The sequence below is a fragment of the Corvus brachyrhynchos genome, unplaced genomic scaffold, assembly GCF_000691975.1.
Source record: "Corvus brachyrhynchos isolate BGI_N302 unplaced genomic scaffold, ASM69197v1 scaffold42, whole genome shotgun sequence".
NCBI lineage: Eukaryota > Metazoa > Chordata > Aves > Passeriformes > Corvidae > Corvus > Corvus brachyrhynchos.
This window is the reverse complement of record NW_008237242.1, coordinates 1290703-1310962: the sequence shown is the minus strand read 5'-3', so window position 1 is coordinate 1310962 and position 20260 is coordinate 1290703. Positions and strand designations below refer to the sequence as shown.

General features: G+C 36.3%; 1 protein-coding gene across 1 annotated transcript in view; it reads right to left on the bottom strand.

Moving 5' to 3' along the window:
• Positions 1-20260, bottom strand: part of WDR70 (WD repeat domain 70) — a 132580-nt gene that overhangs the window by 92557 nt on the left and 19763 nt on the right. Inside the window, exon 7 of the mRNA XM_008630649.2 lies at positions 1004-1063. Within this exon, the coding sequence (XP_008628871.1) occupies positions 1004-1063 (60 nt within the window). The remainder of the gene's footprint in view (positions 1-1003; positions 1064-20260) is intronic.

The window sequence follows — 20260 nt, the reverse complement described above, 5'->3', positions numbered from 1 at the left end:
TCTAGGTGATGACAGCTGCATTCTCCTGCAGTCAAAATATCTCAGAAGTCTTCCAAAACTGTAACTTCCACTTTACAAGGACTTTTAGTTAGAAATAACATGAGCTTATTCTTTAAGAAGCCATGAAAAGATTTACTGGTTTAATATAAAGAAAAATAAATCAAAAGATTTTACCTAACGAAGTTTGTTAGGACATGTATTCAGAAGGAAACATACTGCAGAAGCAGTTACTGTCACATGTAAAACAGGAAACTATTTGCACTAGTACGCTACTCTGCAAAACCTAGTATTCATAAAAATTAATATGCAAAGCAGTTGCATGCAGTGTGTGTAGAAAAATGCACTCTGTTTTGTTTAGTGTAATGCAATGCATCTCTTACAAGTCTTCGACCAGTCAGCATGTAAAAGCAATTGAATTTGTGTTGGAAGATGTGATTATACAAAGATAGCAACACAGAGGAAAAAAATGATACTTCCAAGTTGGATTGTGGTTCTTTAAAAGAAAGCAAAGGAACAGTAGTGGAGATAAAATCTAGAAAAGACGGAGTCAAAAACAAGAAAGAACAAGATTTCAAGAAATTGAGAAAGGTGTATAAAAGGCACTAAAAAGATTGAAGTAGAATGAAGTACTCAGCAGCAAAGAAGTCGTTGGAAATAACATTCTCCTTTAAACCAATGACCAAAGAAAGGTCTAGATTAGACCTACGTCTACATATTAGGAAGGTCTAGCCTACAAGAGGAACTCTAACAATTACAGAGAGAAGACTTGATGAAAATGAGACAACAGTTGAGCCATACAGAGCTATATTTAGGTTTTTATGAGAAATTGAAGAGGTGGTCCTGAAACACACTTTCAATAGCACTAAGAAAAGAGACTGACTAAAACAACAAATCAAGGAAAAAATTCAGTTCTTCAACTTTAGCTGGTAAGTGTTTGTTAACTTATTTCACAGACTGACAGTTCTAGAAGAGCTTGAAGGGTTGAAAACATGTTATCACTTACTGTCTTCGTTCCATGTTGGAGTGTAATTTCATGAGAATCTGGAATTTTCTTGACAGGGTTCTGGAAAAGAAGAAAATTCACCTCTATGAAAACAGTGCTATCACCAAAAAAACCCACTAATGCAATATATATGTAAAAGTAAGAAAAGTTTCCATCACAACAGTTGTAACATGGGGAGGAGAAATGGGAAAATCATAAACCAGAGACTGATTACACATTTTTATTTTCATGGATATACTCCCAAAAAATATGATGAATAATTGTTTTAAAAATATGACACCATCTTAAGACAAAAACAGGAAAATATTTTCTTTTTTTTTCTTCTTTGGAAGATATTAATTCACACAGAAAGAAATGTAATGGAAGTACTCAAGTACTTTGAGCAACTTTCTACAAAGGTCATATGAATCATTATTCTCAAAATACTTATTTATCTGGCATCACTCCAGTTTCCTAAAACAGACACAATCTATCCCCTTGATGTCTGACATCTTTGTTATAATTTTCTGTTGCCAAAGTATGATTTTAAAATAATTTTAGGCACACTTTATACTACACATTAAATCTCTTTCCTTATCCATCTCTGCCAATCCCTTCATTATTTTTCATGCTTCACAGAAAAGTCTCTATAGCATCAGGCTGATTTCCTTCGTACTTGTTTTATCTTCTTTATCATTTCCATCTTCTATTTGTCTGATAAAACTGAAACTCTCATTATCTTTGGTTTAGCCACACCTACCCTTCTTCTAACTTTACTTCAATTAAAAGGAAATATATTTAGGTTAGGTATTAGGAAGAAGTTCTTTACTTTGAGGGTGGTGAGGCACTGGAACAGGATGCCCAGAGAAGCTGTGGATGCTTCATCCCTGGAAATGTTCAAGGCCACGTTTGAATGATGCTCTGAGAAACTTGGTCTAGCGGAAGGTGTCTCTGTCCATGGCAGAGGGCTTGAAAGGAGATGGTCTTTAAGGAGGGAGGGCATGTTGTGCACGTGCATTCATTAGTTGTCTTCCAGAGTAACCACTTTGCTCACTGAAGCCCTACTGGGAAGTGCCAAGACATCCCCTGCTGATGGGAAGTAGAGAATAAATCTTCTTGTTTCCCTTAAGAATAAATCCCTTGTTTCCACATGTGGCCTGCACTTTTACTTCATTACGCTGCCTTTATTTTGATCCATGTGATTTTTTTCCATCTTCCTGTCTTCTCCTGCTCCATCCTGCTGAGGATGGCAGTGATAAAACAGCCCAGTGGACACCTGGCATCCAGCCAGGGTCAGCCCACCACAAGGTAACAGTAAAGGTTTTCCAATAGCTACACATGACATCCTAAAAGGTATAGCCCACACAGCATTAAGTGACATTTCCACAGACTCAGTGGTTTAGAAGCTGAGAAGCAGCTGTAACTCAAAATTCCTAAGAGAAGCTGTGATTATGAAAATGAGTTTATTGTTCCACTGACACTATAAAGCACACAGACAAAGGTATAATTATAATACAAATTAAGTTTTCAATGCTCCATCATTTCCTACACTATAAACTGGTATTTGCTATTCTTGGGATGCAAAAATTTGCTCAATAGCCACTTGCTATCCAAGCACATTCCATAAAAACCAAGCAGTGAAAAGCAAACAGTTTCCAAGATTCACCCACAACAGCCGTCACCCACAACAAAAGATGTACTATTTTTGTGAATCAGAGGCTTTCACAGAAACCATCTGTTGCATTCTTGTCTTAATGACTGCAGGGTCGCTCTTCTGCTTTGGAATATTATAGAATTCTTCATTTCACGTACCTTACCACAAAGGTAGGTACTGTAAGTCTATATTGTGTCAGCACTGAATTTAAGTTTCAAAGGGTATCTTAACTACTTTAAGAGTTCTTTCAATAATTCAAAGAAAAAAAGATGAATTTACTAATAAACAAAATTAACTAGAACAAATGTAATTTGTTTTAATTGCTAGCTCCTAGGTGAAAATGATTAAATTCCCATTTTCATGAGAAGAGAGGAGCACTAACATGAAAACATTTTTGCTTTACACCACACTCACGCTGAACAGTATTCTGGCTACTTAGTTTAGGAAAGAAGAACAGATAGGAATATATTCTGCCACCTGATAAATCAAACATCCTGAGCCTGAAAGTTAGACATTTGGCGACTGCTACTGGTGCTAAGCTCTGCAGTGTCCAAGGGATGCCTGACAGTTAAAGTAACTGTTTAGACTATTCAAAACAAGAAATTAAGATAACAACATCCAGGAACATATCTTGGCATAACATCTTCAAATTAGCTAAACATTTACAAAAAACCAAGGTGGCTTATTCTATTTTAGTTAACCATGAACTTCCTAAATAACTCAGAATGCTGTATCGCTAACGTGCTACAGCACATGCCTATAAACACCCAAGACAAACAGATGCAACTACCACTTTTCCAGTCATTACACTCCAAAGAATAAAGAATGCCATAAAATAATTTTTTTCACAATCTGAAAGGGGAATATAGTTAGTATATTTATGCTGATTTGAACATCTGGATATCACGTAAACTGCAACTGTTTCAGACTGTAAGTCTGAAAAAAATGAAAAGGTAGAGTTTGCCTGAAGTGTACCTGCACTTCCAGGACTTAAGCTTTTGCTTGGATTTCAGATGCTAAATTTACACAAACTGATTCCATAATTTCACTAACATTGTTCTGCAAAATTTGTATTGTAATTAAAACTAGAGGAGATAAAATCTTTAGAGGATTTCTGGTTTGGTTTGTTGTTGTTGTTGCTGTTATTATTTTCTTTTAAAGCACATGAGGAAAAGACAGTATTTTAAATTTCCCCTTCAGCAGAAACAGAGGGAAACATTTATGGTGTTGACATATCTCCTAATATTTTTACAAAAATTTTCGATTCCCTGGCTGACATAAGATCAATATATATTAAATCTGTGAAACAAGAGTATTCTGTGAGTTCAGAGTTCTTCTCCAAATGAAAACTCTTCGCTTAAAAGCAATTTCTGCAAAGGGACATTGCAAATCAGCATCACATCTGCAGTGATGGAGTTACTCTGCAGTATGGAGTTACAATTTCTTCAGGGAATTCCAGCCCTGGCTGAGCGCTAAACTCCTGTGCCTAACAACAATCCTCTATTTACTGCACCCAGTAAATACTGTGGATTTTTTTTCCTTGTTCTTTTTGGGAGGTCCCTTATTCTCAAACAATACTCAGAAAATAGGCCACTAGCAACCAGAGGCTGAAACTAGATTAGTCTCTCCAGATTGTCTTGAAAAAAATCAAAGACAAAACTAAAAAAAATCAAATAAACCAAAATTACTCACTTTTTCATGGCCCAACCAGAGAAGGGGAAAATGATGCCTTTAGGCCTAAAATAACCTCTACTGTTCCATTTGCAGAGGTCTATATATCACTAAATGGAAATTATATTGCATGAGAGAGACTTGCAAGCTATAGGTATTCTTCCACACAACAGACCTTGAATTAGGAACTTCTCTGGGTACCCAAAATACTACAATTTACAGAGAAAAACCACTTTTTTCCCCTCTGTGTTTGCAATTGCCCTTATAAAGGATCATGCCTTCTTTGAGGATTTAAAGACTGTATGCTGCCCTGGAGGAAAATATTACTTTCCTTTTCTGGATAACTCCTTTGTTCTCAGCTCTCTGCTGAAACGCTGGCTTCCTGGAAACTTGAAAAGACACTCATTTGTGAGAGCAGAGCTATTGCACAGCATGGAGAAAAAAATGCAAAACTACAGCTGGTTGAACTAAAAGGTGAGCACTTTGCCTGCCTTGAGCAAGAGAAAAGGTTAAAGCTGATTTGGCTACTACCAATTTTAAATATCTTTAAGAGAGCCACTAAATTGATCAGGGAGCTGGAGCACTTCTCTTGTGAGGACAGGCTGAGAGCGTTGTTCAGCCAGTGGAAGAGAAGGCTCTGGGGAAACATTATAGCACCTTCCAGTACCTAAAGGGGGCCCAAAAAAAGCTGGAGGGACCACAAGGACATGTAGCATTAGGACAAAGGGGAATGGGTTTAAACTGAAAAGGCAGGGAGGCTTAGGTTAGATATCAGGAAGAAATTCTTTACTGTGAGGGTGATGAGGCACTGGCACAGGTTGCCCAGAGAAGCCGTGGATATCCCATCCCTGAAGTTTTTAGGACCAGGCTGGATGGGGCTCTGAGCAACCTGATTTAGTTACAGAAGCATTGGAATGAGATGGTCTTTAAAGTCCCTTTCAATCCAAATCATTCAATAATTCTGTGATTCTGCTATACTAAAAAACCCCTTCTGCTCCAAGTGTAAACACACCCTGCTCTTTTGGGTCTCTACTTTGGTATATTCCACAGGGAAGATACTGTCTGTTCATGAGCAGGAGTGATGAGGAGGCAAGAGCTACACTTTACACAGATTTCTCCATTTCTGGTGAAACTATGGGTTTTGCAGAACAAGTATCACAGAGGTGGTCTGACACCAATGATTACTGCCTTATTTGAAGACAGATGGAAATGACTGGAATCCCAAATGCAGGAATGGCTGGTGGAAGTGGAAGGGGAACAACAAACCCTAGCAACAACTGGTAATGAAAGTACCTCCATCTGCTTAAGAAACTGCAGCAATTCCATCTCCCAGAAAAAAAAGAGTCCCTACAGAAAGCCATGTTTCAATCATTCAAATTCCAGTCCTTCTAGCAATTAAGAAAAAAAAGCTTTCTATTTTTGTGCCTTTTCTTTAAATACATAATGTTCATGTTTTCTTTCAAGTTCTTTTAAAGCTTATTATTTTTCCATCCAAAATTACTGTTTTGCGTAGAAAAGCAAATGCCATACTGCTGAGGGTCAAGGTGGGGAGAGCAGGAAAGTTTGAAATCTCTTGAAAGGCTTTTATTTTGTACACCAGCATACAGACTGACAGTGCTGAAATCTGCCTTGTGACCAGATACTAACAAATTTCTCTCTCTTCTGTTTTCTCCAGCAAAGAGTTCAAAATCACAAATGCAAGTAAAAAAGAGTAATCAAGACGACAGCAAAGAGTTAAAAAGAAAAATGTAGTATCTCCTAATAAAAATGTTCATTCTATAAATTATGTTACATACTAAAAGAGAATGCTCTTAAAACATTTTAAGGACAAAAATATGGGCAGACAACTCATCAACAACCACGACAGAAAGAATGGGATATCTGACACAGTAATTCCCAAAGCAGACAGGTACAATAGCACAAGCTTTTCACAGAATCATGGAATTGTCAGGTTGGAAGGGACCTCTGGAGATCATCCAGTCCAACCCTCCGGCCAAGGCAGGGTCACCTGTAGCAGATGACACAGGAGTTTGCCCAGGAGGGTTTTGAACATCTTCAGAGAAGGAGACTCCACAATCTCCCTGGGCAGCCCATAAAGTTTAGATATAAAATACCACAGAAAACCACTGAATTCTGGAGATAAACCACTGTTCATCTCAACCACCAAAGAAATCTGGTCCAACTGCTGCAGTATCTAGGCACAACCACATGTTGATATGAATAGCAGAAGGCTTCAATTCATGTTTGTTGTTGCTTGCTATTGTCTGTATCAAAATGTGTTTGGTTTACAGGTCAAGTATTCTCTCTCATACATCACTTAAAATACAACCTAAATGCTTCTTTTCGGTGTAAAGAAGTTATAGAAGTCCATAAAACTTCATAGGGGGACACTCGCACAACCTTCTTGTACTGGAATTAATCTCAGGCCCACAAACAAGGAGTTTTTTCCTTTCTAACTCACATTCAACTTCAATATGCTAGTGAAGGAAATTAAGAGACTATTTTAGTGATGATGAACGGAGAGAACAGAATCCTGCTCCATTCTTCAATATTAAGCCTGAAACACTATTTGCAGATAGATAAAAGGGTGTTATGAGGAGTATTTCACATATCTGGAAGAAAACATCCCTCATGCCTCTTTTCAAACTAGATAAATGTTTTAAGCTGTTAGGCACCCAGATGAATTTTCCATGACAGCAGTGAAAGGTGAAGGCAGTAGTAAGTGTTCTCATTTATTTTTTCTGTTCTTTTTTAACCTCGTTTTTCAAACAAACACACACTGATGTCACGTTTTGTTCCACAATCATGCACTGATTAAAACCATATTACTTGTAAAATGGGCAGGTTTTCCAAGTCACAATTTTTCACTCTTTTCCTCTGTAAATTAAACTGAAAATAAATGTGTAAGATATACACTTATGTTGCCCAAGTGAAGACTCAAGAGAAAGACAGAGTATGAAAAACCACATTATGAGAGATGGGCAAGATGCTGTTCTACAGCAACCCAAAAATATAAATATTTTCAGGTTTACAGGAGTGCACTACCCACAAACTTCCATGCAGAAGGAAGCATATAGATTTGAAAGGACATTTCAACAACTTTTAATTTCCTCTCTTTTAGGTGTTAGAATTGACAGATGTATTCTCATTCAAACTTGCATGTTATTAAACTCAGCTTGGCCCAGATTCCCATAATCTGAGTTTCTAAATGTGATGCATCTAAATATGGAAAACACTTACTCCAGACTTCCTATACAGCCTTCAAAACTAAGCAAATAACTCAAGAAGAAGGATCAGTGTACCAAAAAAAACAAAATCATTGGGAAACCTCTCCTCTTCATGAATTATTACAGAAAGTGCAAAGCATCTGAATTCCTAGCATAGGTGCCTTGATTACATTGGATGAATCAAGGCATGTGTATCTGTATTATCTAAATTTCTGGTCTGAAGATAAAGGAAAATATTCTGGAAAACAGGAGGATGCATGCAAACACTAGTATGAATTATCTGGGTTGGCATTCCTACAAAATACCCAAAATATCTGTTACTCATGGAAAAACAAAGATAACTATAACTGCATGATGAATGCAGAAAACCTTCAAAATTAACAGAAATATTGGAAGGGCCCTACAAAATTATATTAGCCTTTAATTTAGGTAAGTCAAAACAGCGCAGAACTTACATCTTGAATTTTAAGTATAGGAAGATCACGGAGATGTTACTCTTTCCTTTAGTGAACTAAGAGGTATTGCTTCAGTGTGCACTCAAGAATTAAAAGGTACTTTAAGTAGATGAACTTCCTTTCAAATACCTACAGGAAGTAAATTTAACTATTCAATATGGAAATAATATTGTGGCTAGTTCCCCCCAACATCATCTAATTCACAGATCCATGTAATTTTTTCTTATGATCTAAACCTAAACCTTATCATCTAAACCTGTCACGTTCAACCAGCAAGGGGAAAGACCTTAGATTAAAACTTTATTCCAACACAACTGCCTAAAAATAATAAATTTCTAATGTTATTATAGGTAAGATACAACATATTTTATTACATGATGGGTCAAATGGTAACTCAGAGACTGCGGCATCACACAACAGGTAGTATCGATTAACTCTCCTGTTCCCTTTCATGCCACTTACCAGCACATCCTTTTCTGAAAAGACTCCAACAGCTTAGCAGTTTAGAAAAGGTATTACAAATAGAATCTCAGCATGTTTGCAAGCACCTTTTTTAGATATAAACACCATACTTCTGAAGTACAGCAAAAAGCCTGCTTGATCTGTCTTCTGGGGGCTACTCTTAGATAGATGTCAGGAGGTTGCTATTTTTCATCTAGGTTCCAAAGTCTCATTTAGATAAATTTCTAAATTTGTAACAAACCTTTGATTTATGAAGTCATAGTTATGAAGTCATGGTTATGATCTGAGAATTGTTCTCACAATGTATACCGAAGAAATTCTCTTGAGCCTTTTCTAAAACAAGTTATTATCATTGATAAAACTGATTTAAATCTAAAATTGCCTGGAGTCATTCAAGTTTCCTCTGCAGTTTCTGGGAGACAGGTTTACTTAAGCTGAATGTTCCAGTTACATTCCACTCACATACCCACCCACCTGTTTGATCTTTATCTTCTCAGTTTCAAATGCGTATAAATACTTCATATTTGCTGAAACAGTATGTACAACTGCCATGTAGCACCAAAAAGCACCTGTGTTCAGTCAAGCCAGTTTTACTACAGTAAAAAAAATACAAAACATTACTGCTACCTGCCATGTTAGGAATGAAAAAAATCTCTAGCATTTTCAGTCAGGCATATCCTCTGTTAAAGTTATTCTTTAGAGCTGAATAGAGTACTTTGTTTTAACATAATGGAATAGTTCCACTTACTCTGCAACAGTAAAACAGCTCACACAACCATAGATCAGCTGACAATGAGGAAAAATAAAACAAACTCTGAAAGCTCTGTTCAGGTTGGTAGGTTTCCAAACCATAGCTTAATTATAAAATCAGAAAGGACAAATAATTGTGAACTTTTAAGTCTTTGGAGTAGAAGTGCCAAATGTTTCGTTCAGATGCAAACAGGCATTCGCCTACTTCACATTCAGCTTGTGTAGAATTTTGTACCACAGGTTCCATGTGGGATTTCTACCACAAGGAATATGCCATAAAAGACACTCATGAAAGAATCCAAAACCAAAACATAGTATGCACAACCAGAATGAACTTAACATTCGTTAACGCGTAATGTTTTCAGCCTGCTAGCCAGTTCACTTAATTACTTACATTAAACTTGCTCCAAAACATCTTTTATCTAAACTATACAGACACTTTATCACCATTTGGCAAACTTTAGGGAAAAAATAGCATGAACTTCTTTCACCTGACTCACCAAGAGAAACCATGAACACTTAGATGTTTTTCATTCTTTAAAATAGCTTTACTGTTCTCTAGATTTAGCCTCTGTCTTAAAATAAAAGTACTTATGAAGTATCTTACAATTCAGAAAAACGTACAAAGTTAAACATGTTTTTTTCAAAAACATATTCCTCCCCTCTCTACATTTAAAGAGTCAATGATAATATTAAGCCTTTGTAATGCATGCAGCAAAAATCAATTTTAGCTACATGCACTTCTATGAAAAGTACATTAAAATTATATATGCAGTAAAATAAGTATTAAAGCTTCTTTTGCAAATTGCCTAAGCAGTGAAATTAAGTCCATCAGCAGCAATACACTTAAGATTTTAATTCTGGACTCATCAAAACTTAAAAAAAAAACAACATAACCAATAGATGATCAATATTTGGCGCTGCTATCTAAAACAGATATAGTATTCCTACAACTGAAATAAAATGCATTTTTCCTCATATCAAAAAAGAGCCTTATGCTCATTTTAAGACTTCTGGTGAACATGTTAGCATAAAATTTCATAAGCATCAGGATGATAAAACCTCTATACCAGTATAACAGCAACCTCATAAGCAAGCCATCTCTTTTAAATTGTTTGTGGTTTAATGACCCAAATTAAAACAATACACCATTGGTGTAGACCAATCCTTGATCTTTGACTGTGCAATTTATTTCACTCATACATACCTCAGTTTCCTCATCTGAAAAAATGGGAATAAATAATGCCTTTTTCAAGGAATCTGCTATTAGTTTTTCAGCAAAGTTGGTGAAGTTTTTCACATTCCCTAGGGATCCTGTTGTTCTTAGCAAAAACACTAGTCATGAAACTAAACAATTACAGCTCAAGAGAGAGAGAGGTGTTCACAAACTCCCCTTTTCAATGGTTCTCCAACTGTTATTGTAAAATGTGTTCATTAAATGCTTACTTCAGGATCTTGAGAGACAGAAATTTATGCAAAATATCCCACCTAGTGACAATGACTGCAGTTGTCTACAAACTTACCAAATAATTAGGGTAAGGAATTAAAAGTGTATGTGTGTGTTTGTGTCTGTCAGCTAGTCATGAAAAGAAGATCTGCAACCACAGGGCGAAGATAGGGGGACAAGGGTTAAAAATTACAGCATGTCTCTGTTACTGCAGGAAGGAAGAACAATTTCCTATGTAGCTTCCACAGCTGGTTCCAATTCTATTACTGTTTCGATTACTAATTCTCCCATGCCACCCATAAATTACCTTCAAAACATTAACATTTAAGCTCTATTATAGCAGCACAATTTTATGTAATGTGACATGAGAATAAATTGCTAAGTGACTTTAACTATGCATCTGGAAAGGGGAAAAGATACGTTTTTATTGTATGGACTTGACGTCCATGCTTGGAAGAAACACACCTTCCTTCATGCTTCACCCAGTCATATTCTTTTATCTAAAGCTTATGGCAGAAGAAAGCAGTGCATTAAGGCCAGATTATGTACCTCATACTGCTAAAATGGTTGTAATACCCAACAACACTGCGATAATTTTCAAAATGTTCAAGGCAAGTACTAAGCACTAGGTTAAAAATGGTAACTAGTGTGAATATCCTAGTTTTATTTGTAATTATAAAGGAAATAATTGTAAAATGTTGTGCCCAACAATTACAAAACATGCTTGTCTTCTATGCATTTATATGGTATATTTTACTACAGTACCTATGTATGTTGAGATCCCTCCAGCATATTGTATCAAAAATACCACTTCCATACATGTAATGTAGTCTGAAAATTCCAAAGGATTACAATTAAACCTGACAGGACACACAACTAGACAGCCATTTATTTCTACAACGCAATCAAACTATAATTGTTCAGTATGGCTCAGTACTGGGTTATACAGGAAAAGAACAAAGACCTCAACACATCTTTCCGTGGAATGTCACCTATGTTAAATCCAACACTTACTAGAGTCATTCCTCAAGCAGCCTGAGATGTAAGAGTATACAGAAGCAATGCTTTCACTTTTTAACCCAGACTAAGATAAAGATCCATTGTCTTGACAACAGAAAACACTTTAACTGTGTGCATGGAAAAAGAACACAAAAATTCAACATCATACCTTACTGAAATGCCTCATTTCACAGATTTTTATTGACAATATTTAAGATCTCATATATCTTTCTTCCTTCAAAACATACAGAAAATGTAGATTAGATACAACCTATGATATCTGTCTTTATTCAATAAGTTTCTTGATCTTCACAAGGAGTTGCTGCTGATACTCCATATTCTACAAATATTACTTGAGTTACAGGAAAAATCTTCCTTTACAATCTAAAATTTAAGTTTGGACTATATGACTCAAATGAAATTCGTATTAATTGTATACATAATAAACTTGTTAACCTAGTCGAAATGGATTAACAACAACATGCATCTTCAACTTGGTCTTAACAGACAGTTACCAATATATTTTTAGTTCATACAAATATGGCAACTTCAGATATTCAGATGAAGCTCTGCAATTACTTTCTTTGCAAGAGTCAGGAAAGAAAAGCACAGTCCATAGATACAAAGAACTCCAGATTTCAGACCACATATCTACTACGTATCTGCCGTAAAATTTTCAATATGACATTTGCTTTTGTGCTTGTATGTTTTAAATAGGATAAAATGTCCCATCTCGCAGGCGTGCTATCCTGATACTCCAGTAAATATAGTAGGTGTGTTAATTGAGCCACCACCAAGACAGAAACCATTATTAATGCCTATTATTTATAAAGAATCATTGAATTGTTTAGTTGATAGGGACCTGTAAAGGCCATCTAGTCCAATGCCCCTGCAATGAACAGGGATATCTTTAACTAGATCAGGTTGCACAGACCTCTGTTCAACCTGGTCTTGAATTTCGTTTCCAGGGATGGGGCATATACCATCTCTCTCTGGGTGACCTGCTCCAGCATTTTACTGGCCTCAGTGTAAAAACCCTTATATCTAAGATAAATCAACCCTCTTTTAGCTCAGTTCTATGACCTCTTGCTCAATAACTACAGACCCTGCTAAAATGTTTGTCCCCATCTTTCTGGTGAGGCTCCTCTCTTTAGTTACTGGAATGCTGCAATAAAGTCTCCTCACTGCCTTCCCTTCTCCAGGTCCCAATTCTCTCAGCCTTTTCCTCATAGCAAAGGTGCTGCAGCCCTCTCAGCACCTTTGTGGCCCTTTCCTGGACTCAAGCTAAAAGGTCTATGTCCTTCTTTTGCTGGGGACCGGCACTATCCCCTCCCTCCCCTGCTGCCGATGGTGCTCTGGATGCAGCCCAGGACACATTTGGCTTTTGGGGCTGCAAGGACACATTGCCAGGTCATTTCCAGCTTTTCATTCACAAGTCCTTCTTGGCAGGGCTGCTCTCCATGGCTTTGTCCTTCAGGGATGTAAGACAAACAAAAAAACCCCCACAACAGGGGAAAAAAGTAACAACCTTTGTGTATAACGCTTAAGTTACAAGTGCGGTCTTGCTGTTGTTGAGAAAACAGATACATGGTATTTCATACCTCCTGGCTGACTGATTGGGGAGGTTCCTAGGGAATGCATGATTCCATAACTACTGTTTCCATTAAAAAAGCAAGCTCAAAAATCCTCTAGCAGTTCTTCCCCTGTAACAAGCAAGTCCAACATGCTATTCTATCAAAAGAGAAACAGAAGTATAAAATACCCAAAAATGTGCGTGAGAGAAGCAGCAAGCTTAAAAACTTACTGGCTTTTCACAGGAAAGGATGAAGTGGTGGGAAGGAACATACAACCCATAAAATAATCTGAATCAAATGCAGTCCAAGATTTTTTGCTCATATTTGTTCAAATTCCCTGTTATGGACATATTCCAGATAACTCATACAGAAGCCAAAACAAGGATTCCCAATTTTGCATAGTTTGCTGCACTTGGGCAGAATTTAACTCCTGTTTCTGGAATTCACTCTGTAAGCCCAAATTCTTCACATTAACCTCATGTTTGACATCCCCTTGAATGTGTGATCCACTAAATGACATGGTTTAGTTCTGAAACTAATGCTATCTCTCATAACACCTACTGCTGTCCCAGACTCGACTGTTTCCCAAGCCTCTTAAGAATTTACATTTCACCTCTTGGGAGCCACACAAAATGGACAGTAGATATGCTTATGAACCAAACTGTTTTGCTATGAGTTTTTCAATGCCATTATTATGTTTACAGAAAAATTGCAAAGTACAGGTCACTGGAAGGCACTTTTCTTTACATTCTTGCTGTCAGAACTTACCTGGCCTTCTGTATCATATATTTCAGATACGCTGGATCCCCAGTTCATTTAGCTACCACAAGTAATATCCAGTCTGAGACAGCAAAACTGGATCTCTTTGTAGAGAATGATGGCAACCCCTTGTCTTTAGGTTCCTCTCATGAGATCTGATAAACCACCACAGACAGAGAGAAACTTCCTTTACTTTATTTAAGGAGTAAAATTAGGGAGTTTAGTATTCACTTCATAAATCAATTCTTTCAGAAATGACCATGTAGGGCAATCTATCAAAATGGAAAAACATTTAAAATACAGAAACCCTGACACTGGGTAAGTTGTTCCTACCTGTGAACCATTTACCCCTAGAATTTCAGTGTAATACAGAATTAAGGAAATAGAGAAAGCAAAAGAATCCTGCTTTTAAAACACAACCTCAATTTGAGACAAACAGGTACAAGAATTATTAAAACCCACTATAATTTACTCATGCATTCTGAAATCCTCACAGTCACTATGATACTGAACAATTCCAGTAGCACAGACCATAGGTGAGGTAACAAGCTAGAAAGAGTGAGCAAATGCATATAAATAGATTTTTGCAGCTGGTTGTGGATATCAAGGACTTACAAGTATCTATTAATACTGGCAGGGACCAGGCAGATAGAAATTGCACTATTAAAATTTCACACAATAAAGGGGGTGGGAGAGTTCTGTCTAAGACACTGGAATTTTTCATATGGTTACATATTTGCTCCAAGATTATATTTACTGTTCAAATATCCACAAACTTGCACTTAAAGAACTCAAATAACCCAAAAGCTATAATGTGAACTGCAGGCAATTTAACCTATCCACCCCAAAGGATGAAAGACCTGAGATGACCTTCTTAGAACTTGTAATTACAACAAGGTATGGTATGTTAAGCCTAATGCTTACAGAGTAAGCCCTTCTCACTACAAAAGTGCCAAGCTGAGAGATTATTGTCAGTGTGCCTCCTGCATGCCTTTTAGCAAGAAGAACAGCACACAGCAAGGTCAGGCAGTGCATCGTCAGGGGCTGCCACACAGTGTTTTCAAAGCCCCTACAAAATCGAAAGCTGGGTTGTTTTCTTTGAAGAAAGATGAGTTGTCACCGGTTAAAGATAAATTAAATATTATTTAGTCAACTTATTTCAAATAGAAATATTCTGCACGTTTGGATTCACATCAGCTCATGGCCCGCAAGGCAAACTTCCTAACACAGAAAACCTAAATCTACCAATGATCTTTCTTTAAGATTAACACTCCTGATTTAATTTTCTTTATCTACAAAAACTTCAATACCTACAAGGAGCTTTGAACCAAAACCAAAAGGAAGTTTTAGGAAGTTCTAATTACTGGGAAATTCTCCTGCTCAATTTAGTTCTGAAAAGGAGCCAGTTACTTAGTAGCTAGGTAATCATAAGAGAAAACACAGCATAAAAATACTTTTTCATTGGCATATAAATTTGTTTTAAAATGCTCAAAAAAAAATATCACTAACAAATATTCCAAAAAGGTGAACACACAAGAAGTGCCAAGGTTGACTCCAGAAGAAAAAGAAAAATCTTATTGCTATACTTGGAAAGCAAGTAGGTTTAAAAAATACATAACCATCGGAAGGAAACATGAATCTGCAATCCCACGTTTTCCATTTCTTTTTCTCTCCATGCTTTGGAAATTTTCAATACTTTAAAGTATTACTCAGAGTAACATTAACTCTTCTTCAGATACCCATCCACAAGATGCAGCAAGACACAAATTTTTCCCAGAGAACTCGGGTAATTTCTGTGATATTCTCCCACCCACTCAAACTTGGTTGCAGAGTCCATCATGAGGATACTCCCTAAAAGTATCAGACATAGTTGCAGCTTCCATTAGCTCCTACACTGTGAGACAATTCTGAAGAAGTAAACTAATGCACATTGCATTAAAAGACAGAGTTAAACTACAGCTGACAGCTATTATATTCTTTACAGGATAGGACTAGTTTTCATAACTATCATGTGAATTGGGCAGATGCTTATTTAAAACTGCCTTATAAATATCATAGTTATGGCTGATTTAGATTTAGTGACATTTATTTTACTCAAGGGAGTTAATATTTCTGCTGAAAATGCATTGAATTATTTTACTACTGCTCATTTGTTGAAGAACTGAATGCAGTTTCTTATTTGGACAACAAGACACTGAAAAATCACAGGAAACTACCATTAGGCCTTCTCATAAATTCACTGTCTATTCAATGTATTGTAATTGTCTTCCCTAAGAAAAGTATTTTATGGACAGCAACTAGACTAAGCCTCACACCATTAATTTACAGATAATTGAAAGGATCTGCCTTTGAAATTGCAGTTGTCCAATGCAGAAACTTTACTATTTACAGGCTTGCACTGTCACAAACATGAACATTTGTTATTTTAAAAATACATTTTTCAGAAGTTCCTTTACAGAAAGGAGAAAAATATGACAGTGTCATAAGAGATAGGGATACAAGCAGGAAAGGGACAGAGAGGATCAACAGAATGCCTGATCCCTAAAAGGAACCGTAGGAAGAGCAGTCAATTATGACAGAGTACTGGTTTGGCAAAAAGAAAAAAAGCAAAAAAAGAAGCCCCAAACCAACTGGCTGTCCTCACCAAAGAAAATGCTAGATAAGGCAACATTTCATCATAGAACAGAGAAACAACTCTGAAGGACTCTGTGAAAAGAAATGTAATAAATGCCAAGTTAAAACAAATGAAGTTATTAAACAGGTAGTTATTATACCATTGACAGAAAAAAAAAAAATCCATGTCAGAATTTTTAAACTATTTTCTATTGAGATATACTGCCATTACTCCGGCATTGGTATTTCTAGAATTTAAATTTGGATAATACACTTTTAATGAGTAAAAAAGTATCACACTCTTATGTGTGACCCAACATTTAAACCTTGTGTGCCCGCACATCCATGCATGTCATCCAAATGAGACAGCATTTTTTAAACATGAGGAAAAGTAAACGTATGGAAAATACACAAGTGATATAAAAAAGCAACTAGTACATGGGGGTTTACATCTTCTCCAGAATTTTAATATTTTTACAGGAAAAATTTATGGAGATAAAAACCAATTTATTTTTAGATGGTCTTAAGGCATCTAAAATGGCATAGAAGGCTTATGAAGACCAAGACTTAACACTGTAGACCAAGAAGGGATTGTCTTTAAAATGATTCAGCACTCTGTGTCACAGTGATCTTACAAAACAGGCATGTGCTGTTTGTAGACACTGAGAATGATTAAGCTACTTAAATTTTCCTCTGAATTTCCATTTCTGACATTTTTGGTACTCAGTAGAAAAGGTAGCAAATGTACTTAAAGAAGGATTGTCACTGAGAAATATCTTTATTCTTATATTTAAGAGCAGTTACTTTGTGGCATCAGCTTTGCAAGACACATACACTGACTATATGTACTGCAAAAAGTTACAAATCTGGTGGCACTGAAAGCCAGCTCATGCCTAGAGATGGCACACATTGCCTGATACACACATTTGCCTTCTTTGAAGAGACCAGCATGTTCCAAAATACCCCAAGTAACAGGCTGGTTAGAAAAAGATAAACCTTTACAAATCCAGATGATGCATGAAACTTTTAAGGCTACTGAGCTAATAAAGAAACACTTACACTGCTGCAAAAATCCTAACTAACTTCTCCATCCGCCAACTAATCTTCCAAAGGTGACAATTCCATTTCTAACATGAGACAAAAAAGAAAAAGGCTATATGTGTAACCTAAGTGATTTCTTTATTTTTCTGTTTCCCTCTTTAAATAAAAGTATTAAGTCCTATGGTTTGCCTGTACTACCTAACAGGAAAAGAACAGCTAACTCACACAAGCTAGTAGAGGCAGACATTAATATAAAATTTGTCCTGATTCATAGGATATTGCAACTCTTATAAAGGTTATCAGCTCTTTCTGACACCTGAATTAATCTACAAATACACACCGTACAGTAAGTGATAGCGAAATACCACTATAGTCCATGTGAATCACCCTCTCTTTCTACACTTTGGTTATTAACACTTTTACTATTACTGTTTGCTTTCATATCCCATGGCTGTTTCCAGTAAATTGTTCTTATCTCAACCCATGATCTCTGCCTTTTATGTCTCCCACCAGAGGGAGGCAGCAGAGCAGCTCATGGTTTTCTTTTTAATGGCAGTACTAAATTGGGGAGTACCATTCTCAAACCATGACATGGTTCATGGTCATTATTACATGAAAAATGACCTATGGGGCCTCTGTACTGCAAAAGGCCACCATGACTGACTGAGTTCAACCTTTATTTAAGGCCTTGTGTTTCACCACATGAGAATGCTCACTGAAGTGAATTCCACACATCCACATAATCCAAATCAAAATCTTGACATAGTACTACTTACTGTGAAACTGTTTCCAAGCTAGCTGCTAAAGAGGGCTGCAGAAACTATGGAAGACTACTAAAAGTTCCAGGAAGGCTGGTGTGCATCTGTGGTGTTTTCAATGCCCCTCTATGCAATTGTGGGGGAAGAAAAAAAAAAAGAAAAGAAAAAAGAAGTGTATTGATGTTAGCTGGCAGTACTAGGGCTAAGAAGAGACTGCTCCGCTCACGAGTTTCTTATCTGCACCTTGAGAGGACACTTTGCTGCAACATACCATATGCTTTCATTTATTAAACACTGGTTAACTAATTAAACTTGGAAATAAAAATGAAAGTCACAAATCACCCTCTTTCTGGTAGAAGCAAACTATATTTTTGTCTGTGTCTTCTGTCTCATCAATAGTGAAAAAGTACAGGTACGCTACTTGTACTTCCAGTGAGTATGCATACTCAGTCCCACTTACAAAACTGAAGGTTTTCTGCAGTCTCACTGAAGCCAACACAATATTTACATGAAAATGGATCTAATACTCCAACCTTAAATAATGAACCTGAGCTTCATGAGATGGCTATTTATTAGCTATTTGCACTAAACCCTATTTTAGAAAACTGAATGGGAAGCCCCCTAATGCTACTACATAAAAGTCTTATCTGAACTATTGATTTTGTATTGGGAAGTAAGGGTTACATAACATATCTCCTTTTTGGTATTCTTGCACAGGATGCTTATATGAATGTAGCTTTTGTTTAAGAAACTAATTTTCTCATACAAACAGATGCAGGATCTTAGAAGAAAGCTGAAAAAGAAGTCTTTATCTTACCTGTCATTAAGGAGGTACTTTGAGACATTTCAAGACGTTTTTCTACAGAACCAACAGATTTAAAACTGATAATGTTCAAAATTAAAAGACTTCTAAGTTGAATAAAGGAATAAACAATTTACAAAAGCACATTTCAAAAGCCTCAGAACTGGATCACAAAAAGCCATGGTTAGTAAAAAGTCATACAATTGGTTTTTTATGATTATTCAGGTCCTCTGGAGGAAGTAACTATACTGGTTTATGAAAGGAAATGAGAAAAAAGGCTTTCTTCTTTCCATATTTGGTTATTTGAATATTTATCTTTAGTTGAATATATATCTTTAGTTACAGTGGTACGTCAAATAAACATTTATAAATAGTACACAAGGTAAAGCAGTAAAATACTATCCAAGATCCTAAGAATTTGAAAATAATTTTATTAGGTTTTAAAATACAAAGAAAAGGATAAGCAGGAGCAAAGGAAGGAAGTTCAGTGTGATTGTTGTGTGATCTGGATACTGTTAGCATCGAGTATGTGTAGTCCCTGTATACTGCTAAGTGCCCACCTGCAAATTAAGAGATGCCATTGCAGCAGTTGTAAAACAATACATGTGGTAGTCTCACATTCATAAAAATCCAAAGCCGTCTTTTAAACAAACAGCAGACATTCCTAGAGTCAACAAAATTGCTCTCCAAGGATTCCATTGTCCTGGAGTCTGGTCTGTAGTTCCAATAGCTTAACATAAATCACTTGTTCATCAAAAATCCTGTGAAGACTTGTTTTGGAGAGGAAGTGTAACTGCATGTCACTTACACTCTTCCTTCAAATGCAATCCTTTTAAGTTATTTATTCATCCTCACCATAAATATTTCAAATACTTGTTATCATCCACTTCATTTTCCTCTTGATTCAAGCAAGAGTTCTCTGTACCTGTATTTCTCCTTATTCTGTTTAGAGCACAAACAACTTTTCAAAAAGATAACACTCACATGCCAAATACAGAAAAAACTTGCTATCTTCCATTTGTGTTTTCCATAGTGATGTCAAGGTCGAATACAGTGTGACCATTCC